This window comes from Engystomops pustulosus, chromosome 2 (assembly GCF_040894005.1).
Source record: "Engystomops pustulosus chromosome 2, aEngPut4.maternal, whole genome shotgun sequence".
NCBI classification, from domain to species: Eukaryota; Metazoa; Chordata; class Amphibia; order Anura; family Leptodactylidae; genus Engystomops; species Engystomops pustulosus.
This window is the reverse complement of record NC_092412.1, coordinates 29185693-29201709: the sequence shown is the minus strand read 5'-3', so window position 1 is coordinate 29201709 and position 16017 is coordinate 29185693. Positions and strand designations below refer to the sequence as shown.

Below are 16017 nucleotides of genomic sequence, written 5' to 3'. Positions count from 1 at the left end.
ATTAAATACTGTCACTAGGAAGTACAACTTGTTACCCAGGCCTTTCTACAGCTCTGTGTGCCAAAAATGCAAATGTTATTGAATTTTGAAAGTGGGGAGTGAAAAATGGGCCGTGTCCTTTAGGGTTTAATGGCTTATTTTAGGCATCTATGCCTCCCCCGCAGTCTGTCCTAATGACATCACCTACCTGCTTGATCGGGCTGCATGTACGCAGTGGTTGTGGTGTGCGGGAATAGACTGATGGTGTCTCGGGTCATTCCTCCCAGGTTCACAGTGTTTCCTTGGAAGTAAATCCCATGTATGTCCGTCTCAGTGCCCAGAGCTAGAAGATGCCACGATATATTGTCTCCCCGACACATTTCAAGGCCTGGTAGGTTCTCATACATGTAGCCATTGATGGCTATGAAGACAAGGAATAATCCCAGTTATAAAAGTGACTCTATGCACTATACAACTTTTACATGTGTATTGGAAATAATTGCATCACCCCTGTAAATATTGCATAAAATTATATTTGGATGTGAGATGCTAAAATTAAATAGTGGACCTATTGTGGAAGGACTGTATGTGCTGTGGTTCTATATGTAGAAATAAACATACATAAAACTACTTTGGACATGTAATGTGTTGCAATGCTGAATATTAACAGCAGGTGGCGCCAGAGTCCACATTTACAAAAGATAATCAGCAAATCTAGCATAACATAAGCAAATACTTATGTATAAATAAGCAAATACAGGCAGTCCCCGGGTTACATACAAGATAGGGTCTGTAGGTTTGTTCTTAAGTTGAATTTGTATGTAAGTCGGAACTGTATATTTTATCATTGTAATCCCAGCCAGAACTTTTTTGGTCTCTGTGACAATTGCATTTTAAAAATGTTGGGTTGTCATAAGAATCAATATTAACACTAAAGCTTCATTATAGACGCCTGTGATAACTGTTACAGCTGATCATTGTAGCCTAGGACTAAAGTACAATATATTACCAATATCCAGAGGTCCGTTTGTAACTAGGGGTCGTATGTAAGTCGAGTGTTCTTAAGTAGGGGACCGCCTGTACAGGCAATTACCAGTATAAAAAAAAAAAGTATAAAATAATGATAAAATTGTACACAATTATAGGACAATTACAGTATACAATTATAAAAGTATATAAAAGCAGTTGTACAGGAATGGGTGTGCACGCATTTATTATACTAAGGCTGTGTCTATAGGAAACAACCGATTATAATTATGGGACAAACCCTCTCCGCTGTATATATTACCATGCATCCTATTTGATTCCTGAAAATCTTCATCTTCTGCATCCACAGCGGACAGATCCGAAAAAATGCCTTCAATATTTTCCTCTAAATACCAACTTAAATTTTCGTCAAAGATGGTGAACAGCAGGAAGAACTCCTTTTCTACCTGTACCTGGAAAATGGGGACATCAGGGTCAGGACATAACATGGTATTGCATAGAACCTAAATGCAGGAGCCTGATGCTTCTCACAGCTGTGTTTTTGTTACAGTTGTATCCAGATTGCACTGTGACTTGGCTTTGACTGATACATGTTACCTGCACTGATACATAGTAGCAAATTACTGGGATTTCAGGGATTTGTGCTGCTTATGTGAGAGCTGTCAATACTGGATAGTATACACTGTAGCAAACTCTCAGAAGAAGCAGTAGGTCTATATGGATTTAATGTAGATTTTTCTACATTAATTTTTAATTACACTGACAGAAAGCACATTTGTTAGTCTATAAACATCTTCTCTATAAACAACTGACTAAGTAGAGTTCTCCAGCAATCAGCTGCGATCTATAAATGAAAGAGTTTTGTTTCCCTACAGCACCACTGCAGGTGAAATGAGGTATTACACAGTTACAACATGTTGGGTCCTCCAGAATGTGTGAGACATTCTTAAAAGCTACTTTCCTCTAGCTAATAAAGGTCACATATTACATAGGGAATTTTTTTTTTTTGTCTAAAATGACTACTACAAGGATCATGTGTTTCGATATAAGAAACATTTAAGCCATCCCTCCAATGTAGCGGTAGAAGAAGTGGTAGGTCCTCTTCAGGTGCGAGATGTAGATGACCTGATATGGAGACCATAAGATGCATGATATATAGTATAACTATAGTAATATAGTATAGTAGTAGTATAGTAGTATAGAATGTTACTATACCTGTATGTTGTCGGACCTCAGTGAACCCATTTTGCAGACGAGCAGTGGGCCAACCAGTCCGGAATTGGTGTCCTTTACCGGGTCGGCTGCTGAGTAGTACAGGTAGGTCAAGCAGTGGGGATCACTGGGTGTAGGCCCATCCTTTTCTAGGACCCTCCAGGTGTATGTGTAAGTATCACCAGGTGCCACGTGGGCTCCAGCTTTAGTGGCACCCCCTACCAAAAAAACACATTCAACATGATATACTCATGATATGTTCACTATGAAGGAACAGGAGCCACATAGCCAATCACTCACCTCTATGACATCTGTCCGGAATAGTGGTCCCACATTTAAAGCCAAGGAAGCCTAAGTGAGATAATTCTCCCGAGCCCCCTCCCTCCTCCGCCAACTCCTCTTGGCTGAGCTGTCTCCGGAGCCCCCTCACTCCTCCACCGACTCCTCTTGGCTCAGCTGTCTCCGGAGCCCCCTCCCTCCTCCACCGACTCCTCTTGGCTGAGCTGTCTCCGGAGCCCCCTCCCTCCTCCACCGACTCCTCTTGGCTGAGCTGTCTCCGGAGCCCCCTCCCTCCTCCGCCGACTCTTCTTGGCTGAGCTGTCTCCGGAGCCCCCTCCCTTCTCCGCCGACTCTTCTTGGCTAGGCTATGACCTGCCTATAATAATAGACTGCTAGGTCTTTGTGACAAATTTATGCAGCTCCCTACTCCCTATATTTGTAGGGAGTCCTTTAGGACCTTGTCACAACTGTGATATGACTACCGTGACCCCTTTGGCTATAGTATGTGTTGTGTAAGTTCTATGGAGTAAGTGGAGTGAAAGCATGCCCACATATCCACTACTCTGTAACCTCACTCTCATCATCAGGGAGGGTCCTAACAGTTGGACCCCATCAATCATATATAAATCATGGCTTTGTGAAAAGATCCTAAATTTTGGTGAACCCCTTGAAAACTTAATGTAGAAGTAAATTACATTTTACATAAAAGAGACACCAGCGGTCACCTACCGTCATGATACGGGGCACCCTCTGAATCTTTACCGAAGGACACTCCGTGGGACATGATGCTGTAATTCCTGTCGGCCTTATTAGAAAACACCACCACAATGGTGTCACCCACTTCAGCTCTGATGACTGGACCTAATTCCAAAAAAATCACAAAAACACGTATCATTGTTTGCCCTATCTAATCGCCATAGAATTCATTGTTGCAAAATATCACCTGTAGCTAACCTTTCCCCCAAAATAATTCCAAAATTGTAAAGGGAAATATGCAAATACGTCTTTTTCAGGATGGAATAAGGTAAGCAATAGATCTTAGCTACCTTGCAAAGGAAGCACCCTTACCATCAACTATGACTTCCAGGAAGCCTAATGACAGGTTAAAAGCCAAACCAGAAGGAATAGATTCCCAGTTGTAGACAGTGCTGTTTCAATGGGGCAGATTTACTTACCCGGTCCATTGGCGATCCAGCGGCGCGTTCTCTGCGCTAGATTCGGGTCCGGCCGGGATTTATTAAGGTAGTTCCTCCGCCATCCACCAGGTGGCGCTGCTGCGCTGCAGAGCTGGAGTTTACCTAGCCGGGCTGAGTGAAGGTAAGTGCAAGCTCCGCTACAGATTTTTTGTTTTAAATGCGGCGGTTTTTCCGAATCCGTCGGGTTTTCGTTCGGCCACGCCCCCGATTTCCGTCGCGTGCATGCCAGCGCCGATGCGCATCAATCCGATCGCGTGCGCCAAAATCCCGGCGCAAATCGGAAATATTCGGGTAACGCGTTGGGAAAACGCAAATCGGGCCCTTAGTAAATGACCCCCAATGTCTTTGTATCTCGTCAGTAGTAAGAGGCTGTGTTTTCCTTATTCCGTAATTGCATATTTCCCAGAAACTTCTAGTGAAGCATCACTGGCTATGAGTCTCCACACATCTGCAAGGCAGCCTTAATTGGCAAAGTCTCTGTAAGGAGAACTCTTACTTCCCAAACATAAAATTTAATGGAAATCCATACAATACGGACACAATTAAAAATTTAAATATGGAATTCTCAAATGTGGAATCTTCATATGAGAGACTTCACCAATAACATTAAAAATTGGCAGCCAAATTCTTTTTTTTTTTACCGTTTGCAGATCTCATGGAAATTAGTAGAATCCACTGATTGCTACAGGTATATACCGACAATTCTTCAATTTTAGGATCATTTTGTGAAATTTTTAAGCTGGAAATTAGAAGCTATGCCTTCTATGAACATGCATAGAATTTTTGTAAACAATGCAAAAAACAAGACAAAAATTTGAGGGAAAATTCACAGCCTCAACCGTTCCTCCTAAGCTGCACCACTTTTTTTTTAAAAGTAGCATGAGGATTAAAAAGTTGCAAATTATTTTACAAAAATGTACATATTTTTTGTTTTTCAACTCAAAGCGGGACCAGCCCACATCTTTCCATCAGATTTACATATGGGACTACTCATACCACTCTGCGGTGCAGCTTCACTTTGCATACTGTGGAGATGGTTGGGACCAAGTGCAAATGTATCATGAATCCTGGAGGATTGTGCTGTGTTCAGAATTCTGGTTTAAGGGGCTGCCTGAAGTTTTCTACTTTTAGGTGCCCCTTACATGCAGGAAGACCTCTCATAAGTGCTCCCGTTTTCTGTTAGGAGTCGGGAAGCACATGACCTTTACAGCCAATCAGTGGTCATGAAGCCAGTGCCTTCAGCTGATTGGGTTGTGTAGTGGTCATGTGCCCACTGACTTATCTAAGGGACCGGGAACACGTTGGAGGGTCCACCTGGATCACTGCAGGGAAATAAGTGGAGTAGACTATTGTGCCATTAATGGACCATGGGGGCACCTAAAAAAAAACACTTTAAAGGAACACTCCAGTCACAGCTGTTTCAGTGTATTATACCTTGTTCAGGGCCTGAAGGGAGGAGCATTAATCCTGATGTTCTAGTAATACAATTAAGTCATGCTCCTCCCATTAGGCCTTGCACCATCTATTATTCCATGAATCAGCTTTGACTGGACTGTTCCTTTAAGTTTAATGAAAAATAAACACATATCCAGAAATGACCATCCAGTAGAAAAGTAAGGGACGACATATCTGCGCTATTATTTACACCCCTTGTATCAAACTAACGACGCTAAGACCGCTGTGATAACAGATGGAAATTAGCACCAAAAATGGTCATGGTTTATGGTGAACATTAAGATATAAAATATAGAAATTTAAAATAACATCACTGGTCGTACCCAGAATTCCAAGATGTTGCTCCTCCAGATATGGAGTCTTCTTATGACTAAACGATTCATCTGTATATTCTGTATAATGCACCTTCCAATAGGAGCCTCCGATCCGGTCACTGCTCCTTGCAAAATAAATTGCGGACTGGCTGTAAATTAAAAATGTAGCTTTAGAAAAAACATGTAAACACGTACCTAAAACTGGAATATGAACCACGTTGCTGTATACCAGCAGGCGATTTTTTTTATAACAGCACACCCAGAGGTTAGGAGGGGTATTGCAAGTAAAATGTATTATTTCAAGGCCAAACATTATTTTAATATTATAAATTTATTCCTACTGCACAGTGATGAATAAGAAAATATATAATAGAATAAAATACACTGTATATAAAGTAAATATCAGATAAATAAGTAAGCTGAATAATTCATATTACCTGTCTGGATCATCTAAAGTGTTATGTGTGAATCTGTCGTAGTTATTTGGGGCATAATTCCATAAGATTTTCTCAGCTGCAATAAAGTATTTCCTCACGTTACCAGTTGTCAAAGCTGCAGGATGGCGTCCACAGGTTTCGACATTGTACAGTCCCATCATTCCAGCTGTAGAGATATATTAGAAATCAATCAACTCTTAATTTTTATGGTTCAATAAACAACTCTTAATTTTTATTAGTAAACACATCATTACAATAACTTTGATCAGTATCAAATTAGTGAGCGTCAACTTTTAGCACCCTCTTCTATTAGGCGATGAGTTACCAAAGGGGATAACTTACCAATGACAATAACAACTATCAACATAGCTGCTATATCAGATACTGCAACAACATACAAATCAAGGTGAGGCTATTTTATAATAATATTGTGACTAACTGCAGCCACCACTAGAGGGAGCTCATGAACATAGTGCATACATGACTGCATAATCAGTATACTGTAAGCTCATAAGCCCCCTCTAGTATTTATCGGGTTTATGTGTAGGTAAAGGATTTGAGTACTGTTTTTAAAAAAATTGGATCCCCAGCAATATGAATTATGTTAAATTATGACTCAGAATTATGCAGAATGTCGAACCTTAAAATGATACAGTGTTAAAAGTTAAAGATTCCCTTTAAGGATGTACTAAATGTGCCTTACAGCTTCACGTTACTTGTATGAATATACTCTATATGATATAATTTATTCACTATATTCAGCTATAATTCAGCGATGTGTAGCAATAATCAGGCCGCTGTGTCTTATCACTTCTTTTCTGTTACTTTATATCATATATTCCCTGTGTAACTCCCACTCTTTAGATTCCAGGAAAGATGTGTAATTGCTTAGTTTGACAATGAATCTGCAATATTTCTTTAGAGAAGTCATGATATGGAGCAGATATCTGGATCTGGAGTGTGTCCACTTATTTTATCTAGCTATATTAGACTTTGATACAAGATGTTTTCTTTAGTCAAACTTGTGTATATATATATATATATATATATATATATATATATATATATATACACAGTACATATATCCAGTACATATATATATATATATATAGAGAGAGAGAGAGAAAGAAAAGTTCAAGCAGCATAGCAATTGTTGAGGAATAGTTAGCCAAACAAAATTAATAATGTGCAAAGCCGTAATGGGTCCTGGCCAGGGAAGGGACCCTCCAATAGACAAATGACGAAAAGGCAGCCTTTTCGTCATTTATATATATATATATATATATATATATATATATATATATATATATGAGATTTTATATATATACATATGCTAGCTGTAGCTCCCGGCGTTGCCCAGGATAGTAAATAACTGCTCTTATCTGTAACAAAATAGAATAGAATAGAATTAAAAATATTTTATATGTATCTATAGACAGTCTCAGAATGTCTCTGACTGTCACTGACACTGTCTGTCTCAGGCACTCTCATTCCAGCGACTGTCTGTGTCTCAGGCACTCTCATTCCAGCGACTGTCTGTCTCGGGTGCTCTCATTCCAGCGACTGTCTGTCTCGGGTACTCTCATTCCAGCGACTGTCTGTCTCGGGCACTCTCATTCCAGCGACTGTCTGTGTCTCAGCACTCCCATTCCAGTGACTGTCTGTGTCTCTGACACTCTCATTCCAGTGACTGTCTGTGTCTCTGACACTCATTCCAGTGACTGTCTGTGTTTCTGACACTCTCATTCCAGTGATTGTCTGTGTTTCTGACACTCTCATTCCAGTGATTGTCTGTGTTTCTGACACTCTCATTCCAGTGACTGTCTGTGTTTCTGACACTCTCATTCCAGTGACTGTCTGTGTTTCTGACACTCTCATTCCAGTGACTGTCTGTGTCTCTGACACTCTCATTCCAGTGACTGTCTGTGTTTCTGACACTCTCATTCCAGTGACTGTCTGTGTCTCTGACTGTCACTTTGTCTATGGAGAGATTTATCAGAAGTGTCTGAGAGCAGAACTACTCTAGTTGCCCACGGCAACCAATCAGAGCTCAAGTTTCATTTTTGCACAGCTGTTTATAAAATTACAGCTGATCTCTGATTGGTTTACATGGGAAAGTGAAACGATTTTACCTCAGACACTTCTGATAAATATCCCCCTATCTCTGTCTCTATCCATTTTACCTCACACATAAGTGTTGTATACTCATTGCCTATAGTAACCAATCACAGCTCAGAGCTCATATTGATGACCTGTGGCAGCAACCAATCACGGCTCAGCATCTAACTGCCACAGCAGCAGCAGACAATGGCTCCTGTATATTGTGGGTAATAAGTGGATTTTGGAAAGCAGGGGGGTGGGTGAAAATTTCAACTCAAAACCTGGTCTATTACTATACCTGAGTCACAGGCAACAACTGTAGAAAATTTGGTGATTGTAAATGCGACGGTACAGATTCCTTTAGCGGACATACATACATACATAGATACATACATACATACATACATACATAGATACATACATACATACATAGATACATACATACATACATAGATACATACATACATAGATACATACATAGACACATACATACATACATAGATACATACATACATACATACATAGATACATACATAGACGCATACATACATAGATACATACATACATATATATACACTCACCGGCCACTTTATTAGGTACACCATGCTAGTAACGGGTTGGACCCCTTTTTGTCTTCAGAACTGCCTCAATTCTTCGTGGCATAGATTCAACAAGGTGCTGGAAGCATTCCTCAGAGATTTTGGTCCATATTGACATGATGGCATCACACAGTTGCCGCAGATTTGTCGGCTGCACATCCATGATGCGAATCTCCCGTTCCACCACATCCCAAAGATGCTCTATTGGATTGAGATCTGGTGACTGTGGAGGCCATTTGAGTCCAGTGACCTCATTGTCATGTTCAAGAAACCAGTCTGAGATGATTCCAGCTTTATGACATGGCGCATTATCCTGCTGAAAGTAGCCATCAGATGTTACAGGGTACATTGTGCTCATAAAGGGATGGACATGGTCAGCAACAATACTCAGGTAGGCTGTGGCATTGCAACGATGCTCAATTGGTACCAAGGTGCCCAAAGAGTGCCAAGAAAATATTCCCCACACCATGACACCACCACCACCAGCCTGAACCGTTGATACAAGGCAGGATGGATCCATGCTTTCATGTTGTTGACGCCAAATTCTGACCCTACCATCCGAATGTCGCAGCAGAAATCGAGACTCATCAGACCAGGCAACGTTTTTCCAATCTTCTACTGTCCAATTTCGATTAGCTTGTGCAAATTGTAGCCTCAGTTTCCTGTTCTTAGCTGAAAGGAGTGGCACCCGGTGTGGTCTTCTGCTGCTGTAGCCCATCTGCCTCAAAGTTCGACGTACTGTGCGTTCAGAGATGCTCTTCTGCCTACCTTGGTTGTAACGGGTGGCGATTTGAGTCACTGTTGCCTTTCTATCAGCTCGAACCAGTCTGCCCATTCTCCTCTGACCTCTGGCATCAACAAGGCATTTCCGCCCACAGAACTGCCGCTCACTGGATGTTTTTTCTTTTTCGGACCATTCTCTGTAAACCCTAGAGATGGTTGTGCGTGAAAATCCCAGTAGATCAGCAGTTTCTGAAATATTCAGACCAGCCCTTCTGGCACCAACAATCATGCCACGTTCAAAGGCACTCAAATCACCTTTCTTCCCCATACTGATGCTCGGTTTGAACTGCAGGAGATTGTCTTGACCATGTCTACATGCCTAAATGCACTGAGTTGCCGCCATGTGATTGGCTGATTAGAAATTAAGTGTAAACGAGCAGTTGGACAGGTGTACCTAATAAAGTGGCCGGTGAGTGTATATATATACACATACATAGACACATACATACATACATACATACATACATAGACACATACATACATAGATACATACATACATAGATACATACATAGACACATACATACATAGACACATACATACATAGATACATACATACATAGACACATACATACATACATAGACACATACATACATACATACATACATAGACACATACATAGATACATACATACATAGACACATACATACATAGACACATACATTCATAGACACATACATAGACACATAGATACATACATACATAGACACATACATACATAGATACATACATACATAGATACATACGTACATACATAGACACATACATACATAGATACATACATACATAGATACATACGTACGTACATACATACATACATAGACACATACATACATACATACATACATACATAGACACATGCATAGACACATACATAGACACATACATAGATACATACATTCATAGATACATACGTACGTACATACATACATACATAGATACATACATACATACATACATACATACATAGATACATACATACATACATAGACACATAGATACATACATAGATACATACATTCATAGATACATAAGTACGTATACATACATAGACACATACATATATACATGCATAGACACATACATACATACATACATAGATACATACATACATAGATACATACATAGATACATACATACATACATACATAGACACATACATACATACATACATACATACATAGACACATACATACATAGACACATACATACATACATATATATATACATACATACATAGACACATACATATATATATATACATACATACATACATAGATACATACATACATAGACACATACATACATACATAGACACATACATACATACACACATACATAGACACATACATAGACACATACATACATACATACACACACACATACATACATACACTCAACTTTATATATTAGACATATAGAGATAGTAAATAGACATTGATAACAGCACAGTTCAAAGGACTTACACAAAGCCATCTAAGTCCCGGCAACAGGACCGACCTCCCAAATATTCCAAGAAAAAGCAGGGGACCACAAAAAGGAGGTGAAAAGATGGTGGTTTACTTTAAACCATAGAATAGCAGTGTTTCATTCAGGGATCACCCTAAACCTTAGTTGATTTTTTGGGATGGGCTGCCTTTTATTAGGATACTGTAGATATAACTAAGCAATTTCAAAAGTGAAAAAATCAAGTGGATTCTTACAACTTCAGTTTTCACTTCTGAAATTGCGGAGTGCTGCCTCTTATTTAGATGTACAGGCGGTCCCCTACTTAAGAACACTCGACTTACATACGACCCCTAGTTACAAATGGACCTCTGGATATTGGTAATTACTGTACTTTAGTCCTAGGCTACAATAATCAGCTGTAACATTTATCACAGGTGTCTGTAATGAAGCTTTATTGTTAATATTGATTCTTCTGACAACCCAACATTTTTAAAATCCAATTGTCACAGAGACCAAAAAAGTTCTGGCTGGGATTACAATGATAAAATATACAGTTCCGACTTACATACAAATTCAACTTAAGAACAAACCTACAGACCCTATCTTGTATGTAACCCGGGGACTGCCTGTACTACAGTATTTTTCGGACTATAAGGGGCACCAGAGTATAAGGCGCACCATCAATAAATGCCTGCTAAAACTATAGATACGGTAGAACATAACCCGATAAGACAGTTGCTATATCTTGTATACTCAGTGGGGGGCAGTAGGTGAGGGGTAATGACTATTAGTAATGGCTCCACGTGTACTCGTATTATTACTGCAGATAAAAGAAAACTAAAAATATGTGCGTTTGGATGACTAATAGCTTTGCTGACACTTGTTTATGACTGGAGGCTGTGACCATTGTTCCTCGCTGCTCCACGCTCTGCTGTGTCATGAAACACCATGAGGATTGCAGCCACAACTGTGTCAACGTGGAGCGGAATTTTAACCCTTTACATCACCGAGCCCCCAGCCCCAATAACAGAGCATTTGGTTTTTATGTTTTTCATTTTCACTTTCCAAGACTTAAGCCCTTCTAATGTAGCTATATGAGGGCTTGGTTTCTGTGGGATAAGTTGTTTTTATTTTCAAGTAAACATTTTTTTGTACATATGGGCTCTTGGTTTTTACATTTTTCTGTAGGGCATGGAAAAGTAAATCTTTTCATAGTTTTCTGGATAATAAGTATAATCGCAGAGGTCAGTGCACTTACAGAAATATTTACAGATATTCTTATGTACAGTTGATTTTGTTCTGCCATACTGTGAGACCTTTTATTTTTTACATTTTTCCAATGACACAGCTGTGCGAGGGCTTGTTTTTTGCATCGTATGTTGCCATTTTTATTTGAGATATTTTGGGCTAACTACAGCTATTCAGCTATTTTAACTCTTTTTTTTTTTTTTGGTGGCAGAAAGTAAAATAAGCTCCGCCCACAAAGACGTTTATAGCATGTACTACCTACAATAATTGTCACTACAAAATGGCATATTTTAATGAATAATAACTTGTTTGTGACTCAGGCTATGACCATTGTTCCTTGCTGCGCCACCATGTGCAGTGTCATGAAAGATAATGAGGCTGTGTCAAAGTAGAGCACAAATTTAACCCTTATTTAATGGAAATCAACCACTTTGAAAATTTACTTTCGAGGTGAACTCACTTACAGTTTTCATGCTGATAAATGCAGTTTTTTTTACCAGGAATTAGAATAGGGCTACATAGGGCGTAACCCCTATGTTAGGGGAGGGACTATGCCCATAGTCGTCTGACGTCATTGGCTCTCGGCCTGGAGAAGAGGATGGAGGAGGGGATTATTATGTACAGAAGAGTTGTATACAAGTATGTTAAACAGCAGTGCCGAGCGAAATAGGGGTTATGCCCAAGAGAGCCAAAGCCAGATTTAAACACATTTTTCTCTTCTATTCTAAAGTTTTCTGGTAAAAGGAAAACAACAACATTAAAAATGCATTTTCAAAGTGGTTAATTTCCTTTGACCCCTTACTGAGGTGTGACATATTAGTACGGCACACATTGGCCGCGCCGTCATCGGGGAGCGGCGATCTGTTGCTACGACAGCCTTGGGTCATACAAAGACCCAAATGGTCCTTAAAAAGGTAGCATTCAAAACTCATTGCCTTTTTTTTTTTACCATCAATATATGAGGACCGTTTTTTTGTGGCATGGAGTTGTTTTCCTCTATGGCACACTTTTAGGGTACACGTAGGGGCTCATTTACTAAGGGCCCCGCGGACTGCACTTTCGTCGGACATCACGACGATTTCCATTTTCCGCCACTGGGACAGGGATTTAAAAGGGGTTTTTGGCGCACACAATCGGATTTTGGCGCAATCGCACCGGCTTTCATGTGACAGAAATCGGGGGCATGGCCGTCGGACGATCCGACGGATTCGGACACACCACGGAATTTAACTTCAAAATTGTGTCGCAAGCCAAGCACTCACATGCACCGGGAAGAACATGGTGAACTCCGGCGGACCTGAGCGGGGAAGCAACAGATGCAGGAAATCGGGTTCACGATGTAACTGAATCACAGCACAGTGCATTCCGCACAGACAATGCACATTTTCGGGAACTCCCAGGGCCTGGGTAAGTAAATGTGCCCCATAATCTCCTATTAACTCTTCTTGGGTGCATACAAGTAGTTTTTTGGCACCAAATGATTATATTACAATTGATTCAGCAGTGCGAGGGCTTGTTTTTTGTCGTATTAGCTAATTTTTTAAAATTGATGCTTTTTATATATTTGTATTCCAATTTTTTGAAATGAAAGTGCAGTGACACAGACGGCCTGCCCCCCTACAGGACGTTTTCTAGACATACAGCAACACTAAACTTTTAGTTTTGCATAGAGTGCTTATTTAACATTATGGAAGTGACTTCCTCCTGTAACTTTTCACATGGTTAATGACTCATACCCCTTGCTCAGTAGGATACAGTTGGCAGTAATTTCATACTCATGTTTCCAGATTTATAATACTGTGGCCTAGAGAAGTGATATAATGTTAATATGGAGCAATATTTTATAATCAGTTCTGGGGCACTCAGGTCAACATGAGCTGTCGTTTAATGACAGGGATTGACACAACGGGGGTGGTGCAGATATTCTATGGAAACCCAAACCCTACAAGTTATTGGAAGAAGCAAGATAATAATTAATTGTCTCTGTCACAAACTTTGCAATGGAACCCCAGGGCCTCAAGTTATGCCAGTCACTTTTAAGTGGATCTATTCACAATAGATTGTAAGCCCCGCCCCTGCGGAACCCCATGAAAATTCCCTTTCTTGTATCCAATACTAAGGGTTGTGTTTAAGAATTAGGACAGCTGCCAAATATGATGGACTGGAAATATCATAACTATTGCCAGTCTTGTAGAACAGTAGGGACCAATAGGACATTGAGGGGTAGAGATCTGGTAAAAACAGCTGCTTCAGCACTTACTTTATCTATGAAATCACTACTTACGCTATCACTACTCTGGAATGAGAAAAATGGCAAACTCAAAGAATTACCCATTATAAATCCTTCCTATAGACAGATGCTTGGTTTCCATTATGTTTCGGATCCTTGGAAAGTTGCCCAAGTTGCCTTCTACCTAATTTACACCCCATTCTTCAGTAGATAGTAAGCATTTATGGTATTTTTTGTTATGAGTAGTATTAATAGAGAATTATTTCCTCACGCTGAATTTCACCTAAGAGGGAATATATATGGGGCAATAACCTATAGTACATTCCTTCACCGCCACTATCAGCAGGAAGAGGAAGATTTATCCCTTTATGAGTATAATATGTACATTTCCAGGTCATTAATTGAAAGAAAAGAGTGTAAGGGCTCTGGCTGAACACAGACAGACTTAAAGGGAGCGTCTAGTTTAGAGAACCCATTTTCATATACCTAATTATAGGATTTCAACTTAAAGGGATTTTTACACCCTTTTCTATATTTGATACTGAATAGGTCATCAGTATCCAATGGTTGGAGGTTCATCAATCTTCTGACCCTGGAACCTATAAAGGGGGTGGAGCCAGGGGTGAATGCTCTCTCCCTCTGCTGCCTGAGGCGAGCTATAGAACAGCGCCCCCTCCCCGTCTCATCCAACAGTAATATTTCAGGTTATTTTTTAATAAGTAGGTTCTCCGTGTAGTGTCACACTCATGCTGACATCAGGAGTGAAGAGATATTATTTTTAAGCGGTAGATCCTGCTCTATAGCAGATAACTGCACCCCTGATGCTGCCCCCTATCTTGCTGCAGGTAGTGCTGCCTGAGGCAAGTGGCTCAACTCACCTCATGGCTGATGCAACCCTGGCCGGAGCCATAGGCAGAAGACAACGTCTAGAGCAGAGCACCCCAACAAGAGCGTCCCAACACGGTCATGGCCTGAGCCATTGAAATCTATGGGAGCCATGTGAATGAGTCACAAATCATGCGACCAGATCACGGCCCCCATTGCGGACGAATGAATGAGGTCTTAGTAGCTATGATAGATGGCCTGCAAAACCTTTTATTGTGCTTACCTTGAATGTGATCATTTACTTGACAGCTTAACATCCATTTACCGGGCGTTGATGGGGTCATTTCCACTGTGACAAATGTGGCCGGGAACAGGTTGATGACATCTGTTCTATGTCCTTGGTTGGTGACTGTGTGACCATAGAAGAATGCTGAGTGGATGTCTACTTCATTACCCATACCAAATAAATGCCAGGATACAGAGTCTCCGAGACACATGTCCAAAGCCGGAAGGTTCCCGAATAAAAAGCCATTGAGAGCTGGAAATAAGACGAGATACATCATGAGACCATTATTCTTTGGTTAATGCATTGGCTTGCACTATAGTTAGGTATTTTGGTAGGTTAATTGGCAATATTTATCATTCATGGGGTGTAAGACCCCCTACGAGACCGATATTCATGGCCTATCCTAAGGATATCAGATTACCTGTGGTCATAGAAGTCTATTAAGCAATGAGTGGGAGGAAAGAGGAACGGCCAATGGAAGAGGAGCAAATCAAAACAAACAAATTGATGTCCCTGAACAACTAATCATGGCTATGACTGGCCTGGGGGACCCCTCTGCCCAATTATAGCCATTGCTACTTTGCCATGGGCATCAATTTCCCTCATCGGGTCTGCTCATCTCTACTCCTGGCTCTTGTA

The 16017-nt window shown here is 40.4% G+C and overlaps 1 protein-coding gene across 1 annotated transcript in view; it reads right to left on the bottom strand.

Moving 5' to 3' along the window:
* Window positions 1–16017, bottom strand: part of HEPHL1 (hephaestin like 1) — a 64449-nt gene that overhangs the window by 31145 nt on the left and 17287 nt on the right. The window contains exons 5-11 of the mRNA XM_072134132.1: window positions 15376–15630; window positions 5860–6025; window positions 5432–5571; window positions 3187–3318; window positions 2182–2396; window positions 1268–1418; window positions 188–400 (exon numbers count right to left, since the gene is read on the bottom strand). Coding sequence (XP_071990233.1) covers window positions 188–400; window positions 1268–1418; window positions 2182–2396; window positions 3187–3318; window positions 5432–5571; window positions 5860–6025; window positions 15376–15630 — 1272 coding nt within the window. The remainder of the gene's footprint in view (window positions 1–187; window positions 401–1267; window positions 1419–2181; window positions 2397–3186; window positions 3319–5431; window positions 5572–5859; window positions 6026–15375; window positions 15631–16017) is intronic.